The sequence below is a fragment of the Halyomorpha halys genome, unplaced genomic scaffold, assembly GCF_000696795.3.
Source record: "Halyomorpha halys isolate HHAL.00 unplaced genomic scaffold, Hhal_1.1 Scaffold678.1, whole genome shotgun sequence".
Taxonomy (NCBI): Eukaryota; Metazoa; Arthropoda; class Insecta; order Hemiptera; family Pentatomidae; genus Halyomorpha; species Halyomorpha halys.
Genome location: NW_027112940.1, coordinates 299319 through 306037, shown reverse-complemented (window position 1 = coordinate 306037; position 6719 = coordinate 299319). Strand labels below are relative to the sequence as shown.

Genomic DNA, 6719 nt, shown 5'->3' with positions numbered 1-6719 from the left:
ACATTTGAGTTATTTAATACAACAAAAATACCAATTAAAAATTACGCGCGACTTTTGTGCATATTTGACACCGAATATCGTTTTTTCTGAAAACAATAAGATATTATTCCATTAGGATAATTTTTAGAACTCGCAACGGGGCAATCAGAACTCTCAACAGAATTCCCAAAAAACGAAAAAAAAAATTCCAAAAATGTTTGATCGCACATTTTTGACTTAAGAAGTCGTAGAAATAAAAAATTCTGAGAGTTCTAGTTGCTCCAATATGGAATTTAAAGTTTCTAATAAAAACAAAAAAAATTAAGTTATTAATTACAAAACAAATACCAATTAAAAATTACGCATGTCATTTGTGCAACATTTGAAGAACACTCTAGAACTCTTATGGATACTACTAGAACTAAAAATTTGAGAATATGGCAGCAGTAACATAATAGGGGTATTCATGATCTTTAGTTTATTTTAAAAAATCTTTTGTCTGTATTCAATGCTCAATATCCTTAAAGATACTTAACTATGAATGAAATATTATCAACACCTTTTTTTTTAGTGTGAATTTGCTAAAACTTCAGCCCTAATACTGTTCTTTACTTCTAAAAGGTTTTTAAAAATCAACATTTGTTTTCCAAATATTGCTATATCCAAATTCCAAATAAATTAACATTTTAAAAATGTTTGTGAAGGAATATTATGAAAGTTAATTGTTTTATTTTTGAGTGAAATTCTCAGACATTGGTTGGATCGTTCCATATATTTTTTTGGAATGGAGTAACATTATAACTCGCTACCAGACTTTTGTGTAGCAAACAATCCAAAATGTGAGAATAAAGTGTCTTAATAAATAAAGTACAATACTACCACCGGTTATGTGAATACCCTAAATATACTATAAATCGGGAATCCGACAGAAGATATTTTTAAGGCGCGTTACTAAGCAGAACAAATTGAACTGTGCTATGGAAATCCAGTCTGTTCTTATTTCACCTGCAATTATAAAAAAATCAACATAAATTAGTAATGACGGGATTATAAATATTAAAAGAAAATCTAAATAAATATTAATTTATGCTTAAAACTTAAAACCCAGTTCGTAGAACAAATTTGAAAATGGCTCATTCAAGTTTTTTTGGACACTGATTTCGAATTCAACTTTATGACCTCAAATTTTTTTGCCGGGGCCTTTTTCTAGTTTCCATTTTTATGGACTAGATCCCGTCTTAATGTTTAAAATCGAGCTCCTTTCTAAACAACGTGGTTAAAAAAAAAAATCACTGCAATCAGAATTGTAGTTGATTTTTCTTCTTTAATTTAGATAAAAAAATATATATAGAACAATATATATTTTTTAACTGTTAAGGAAAACAGAAATATCTATTTTAGTCTTTTTATTGGACACTTCTGAAGGAAATTTAAGGTCTAAGAAAATTTGAAATTTATCATCAGCAACTTAAAAAAAATGATTTTTTAGAAATTCTCTATAAATTTTCCACCGAGATCCCATTTGACTGAAACCCATTAGTCTAGGATGACTACAATAATTATTGGGCGAAGAATATAAAGAATTTACACTTAATCTTAATTTACGATAGATTTATATTATTCAAAAATCTCATGCCATGGAAGAAAAAGAAATTTGTGAGATTTTTGCATTTATTTTGGATATTTACTACAAAAATTGGAGCCCGAACACGAAGTTTGTTCTTCAACAAACTTGAATTGTTGGATATTTACTACAAAAATTGGAGCCCGAACATGAAGTTTGTAATTAGGACCCCCCAGAAAAACATAAATGAGAAACTTTTTAGACTTCTCCAATACTGTCCTCGGAGATCCCTTTCTCTACTAGAAAAGACTATAACTGAATATCAATTGCTTCTGTTTAGACGTTATGTAGCTGTAGTGAATCGATTCGAAATGATACTTTTTGAGAAATATAAAAAATATTAAATAGCATAATTGGTTATTTCTGTGATAATGTTTATGAATTTATTTCCAAATTTTGTTTAGGTTGCAATATTATTCTCCTGAATTCTACCACATACACTGAGGCAGTTGATGCCCGGCAGCTAATAGATGAAGCATTAAGAACCGGCCAGATGTGTTAGAAAGTCGGGCGGTACACCCACAGCCTTAGCGGTCAATGAAGTTTACTCCTGCGGGAGCACCTGTTCGGGCTACAGGCGGCACCTCGAGCAGAGAGTGCTCTCGGAGTCTCCTTTCGGCCAGAATATTCAGGAAGGTCCGACCCGAACCGTGGCCTCGAGCTCTGTTATTGTTTTCCTTTAAGATAACGACAGAGGCTGGAGATGAGTCATAGAGCCTCCGAGGCAGCCTTATACGTGTGGACCATCTGCTGCACCAGCGAGCCACTACAGGGCAGGGCCGGGGGCTCGCGGTCCCGGGATAGCCTTTGGTCGGGCCCCGGACCGAGAAGTGGAGGGCGGTGGGTACTCCGCCCCGCTGGGCCCAGCTACGGCTGCGGCCATCTGTGGCCTCTATAACGGGAGTACTGTCAGCCGCTTCACTCAGGGCCGTCAGGTAAAAAAAAAAAATGTATTCATTCCGTTCTCTTCTCGTGATTTATTCTACTCTCCTCCGCTCTCCTTAATGTGTTCATGTGAAACTTAATATAATTCATTGAATAATTTGTTCATATTGGGCTTACACAAATTACTGAAATATCTTTACACAAGTGTCAGATCACCAAGGCGCTCCAGATGTCTGATTTTTTATATATATTTTATCTGTTACTCTTAAATTATGCTTAAGACATTTCTCAGGCTAATACATTGCTTTCCATTATTTTTAATTTATATCGTAGTTAATTTTTAATGCACACACTAGTTTCAAGATTTATAATATATTGAAAGTGTCTATATATATGTACACTTTCACTAAATAAAATATATAAAGGTTTTGTTGTTATAGTATTTTTTAAAAGTAATTGTTTTACCTTAAAGTAGAAGGAATTTACATTAAGATAGATGAGGAACGTTTTGAAAAAAAGAATAGAAAAGAGGTAACTCCATCAATTAAACATTTATTACATTTTCTCCAAGTTATATTTTTGGTCGAAATTATTACCTGATAGGTAGAAACTATAGAGGAAAGGGCTATATAACATATATACACATATACTCATATTGAAACATATTTCAATAAGATATTACCTTTGTTTTAAATGTATTTTATTGCATTATTTTCCGTAGAGGGTAATTTTCAGATAATTTTTAAAAAGTTTCCATAATAAATATCAACCTTTTAGAACGATGCGCATAAATAAACAAGGAAGACTATAGAATAAGTTATCACGAACATCAGCAATGAAAATATGTAAGTACCAAAGCATTTTATTTAACTTGCCAAGACGCAAGTCATAACGTATTCAACACATTAACACACCGATGTTTTAATTTGTTCGATTCTTGTTGCTAATTTCACTGGCAATCATAGTTAACTCATAATACCAGGTCATTCAAAAAGTTCTGTCGTTTTTTTGGGGGAAATTATAAATAAATAAATATTTTCAAATGATCACCTTTATTCATCAAAATATTCACCGTTACAGTCGGTAACCTTCTCCCAACGAGATGGTAAAGCCCAAATTCCTTCCTTAAAAAACTGTTGATTTTTACTGCAAAAATAAGTGGTCAGTTCGTGAATTAGGTTGTCACGGTCTTGAAAACATTTTTGTCTCAGATTGTTGTCGAGATCTCTGAATAGGTGATAATCAGTGGGTGACAGGTCAGGGGAATATGGTGGGTGAGGCAAAACTTCCCAGCCTATTTCTGTCAATTTTTCCCTGGTCAATTTGGCGGTGTGTGGTCGAGCGTTGTCTTGAAGAAGCAAAGGTCTTCTTCTGTTGACTAAGCAGGGATCAAAAGTCTTAAGCTTGGATTGGCAATGGTCCAGTATATTGCAGTATACTTCTGCAGTGATGGTTTGCCCTTGATTCAGAATCTCAAAATGCACTATACCTTTGGCTGTCCAGAAAACAATGAGCAAAACTTTCTTTGGATGGAGATCTGGTTTTGGAAATTGTTTAGGTTTCTCATCTGCCGACAACCACTGATATGATCGTCTGAAGTTGTTGTACAACACCCATTTCTCATCACAGGTGATGATTCGATTCAAAAAGGGTTCGACTTTCAAGCGGGAAGTTAACGAAGATGCAGTTGTCAAGCGAACAAGCATATTGGCATCTGAAAGCTTATGAGGAATCCATTTATCCAGTTTTTTCACTTTTCCCAGTTCTTTAAGGTAATTCCAGGCAGTGGTGGCTGAGATATTAAGTTGAGAGGCTATCTCTGAACAACTTTGACGCGGATCCAACTCTACTACTCTTCGAACGTCCTCCTTATCAACTACAGTTGGTCAAATCGACCGAATTTGAGTTTCAACTGGAATCATTTTAACTAGACAGTTGGATGGTGACTGCATTAAATTAATCCTCCTTAGCCTCCTATTCATAAAGTATAAACATTTGTGTTTACATGGATAAAAGTTGTATTGAACGGAATTAATTAGCAAACACTCTAGAATCGATATAAACTACGAATAAACGTAAAACGACAGGACTTTTTGAATGCCCTGGTATTTGACCTTAAAACACCGAATGACAGCTTGATTGTAATCGCATAAATTACTCATTTATTATGTTCCTCTAGTAAAAACATGTTTTATTTAATAGATAAATTATACTTTCAACGTGATATATATATATATTCAACGATGTCGATCATGAGGTCATAAAATCAAGCTTGAAAAGTAATTATCGCCAACTAACAACTATAACTACTGTACAGGAAAGGTTCTTACGTATGTCAGTTAAATTAAAAAAAAAAAAGTTATCACAAAACAGGAAATCTAACATACTCTTCGTTAAGATTTCTTTTCGTTTCAACCTAACAACCTTCCTTGCATACCTTCCGTGAGAGCTTCAGGGTAAGAGGCTTCAACGTGAGAGGCCTCTGGTTCGGAGCTCGTGGAACTATTGGACAACAAGGAGCTTCATGAAAGAACTCTGTGTTGATATCAAGGGCATGGTCAAAAATGGCAGAGGGATAATTCTGGACTCCCTGCGAACCATCCATCATCAAATGCATGGTAACTAAGAAGGATAGTGATGTATCGATGAAGAGCTTATACAATTTTATATTTATTATTATTAGCTCAATATACTTATTTATTTTATTTTAATCTTTGTATGCATGTGTAAGAGTGTATTGTTCTTAATATTAATAAATTGTAAATAGGGATGACCAAGTTGGGTTTTATTTATATATACTTTTTTTTCACTATATTTGAAATGTTTATATAATTTTTGTACTTTTGAATTAAATTTACTTTCATGTGTGATGAAAATAACCCTAATAAGTTAGAGAGAAAACAATTAAAATGTGTAAGGGAAGTAGTAATAAATAATAAAAAGTAAAAAATAAATCATGTATAACTTTACTACATAATGCAGACATTTTTATAATGTGACAATTTAAAAATAATTATGCTGTTACTATTTATCTTTTTTATTTTATTTTTTTTCGGCTAAGACTATAACTCCCATTGGAGTCCTATACTGCCTAAACATGGTTGGGGGTCAAAGTGTTTCATTTTGTGGGACCGTCACTCAATGAAAAAAGTCAACGCCCCAGGCCAGATTCGAACCGGCACCGCCAATAGACATCAATAGACTGTGTCTTAACCACTGAGCTACGGGCGGCTCAACTATTTATCTTAATAGGATTAAAAAAAATGGTGCTTCACAAAATATGCTGTGCATGAGGCAACCCAATGAACTTGGGTAGCAGAACATTTATAATGAAGTGTTTTTCTCTCTCAATTTTTATGGGTAAATATAATATAAATATTGGAAGAAGATAGTTGACCCAATGAAGTAGATTGTAGGAGGATAATCCGAGTGGTGGTCAATGAAGGTATCAAAATAGTAAAAGAAAACTATCCAGCTTCTTGAGGGCTGTAAGATGGGAACACTGAGAACGAATGTTCAGTATTCAGTCGTCCTCTGTGTTCCTATCTTACAGCCCTCAAGAAGCCCTGCAAAGTGGGACGAAACGTTGGTCTACAATGGATAGTTTTATTTTACTATTTTGATACCTTTATTGACCGCCACCCGGACTATTTTCCAACAAGTAAAATAAATACACAATTTTCAGTTTTAATATATTTATTGATAGATTCCTCTAGTTATATGATAGAACTCGAGGACTCCATCGGAATCAAAAAATGCAAGGACGTAGCAGGTTGGATATTAGTAAGCGGTATTCAGAATATTTATCCTTGTACCTTAGTGCCGGGTATTCTTCATTTTTTTAAAAAAGGATTTACCGGTTTTAGTGCGCAAGGTTACACCTGGGAGCAGGAAGGATAACAACAAATTAGTCTCACACGTCTACAGCATTAGGCGATTGTTAAAATTAATAGGTTAGAATCCAGGACTGGCAGTTGAAATAAATTCTACTTTATCTACAACTAACATGCGATGACAAAAATGGTTTATTGTATTTTCATTTAATAAATTATAATATGTATACATTAGGATTTTTTAAATTAAATTAAAATAAATATAAACTGATTTAATAAATAACATTCAAATTCTAATATGCGTAGATAAAAAATAATTTTTTCTTGGAGAAGTTTGTCGGGGGGTGCGGTCAGCAAAGAACAACATAAATAAACAAAACCATATTTATTTATTATTA

The 6719-nt window shown here is 33.5% G+C and overlaps 1 protein-coding gene across 1 annotated transcript in view; it reads right to left on the bottom strand.

Moving 5' to 3' along the window:
- The window catches only part of LOC136796557 (histone-lysine N-methyltransferase SETMAR-like), a 6753-nt gene extending 2559 nt beyond the window's left edge, over positions 1-4194 (bottom strand). The window contains exon 1 of the mRNA XM_067050597.1: positions 3636-4194. Within this exon, the coding sequence (XP_066906698.1) occupies positions 3636-4194 (559 nt within the window). The remainder of the gene's footprint in view (positions 1-3635) is intronic.
- Between the last annotated feature and the right edge of the window lie 2525 nt (positions 4195-6719).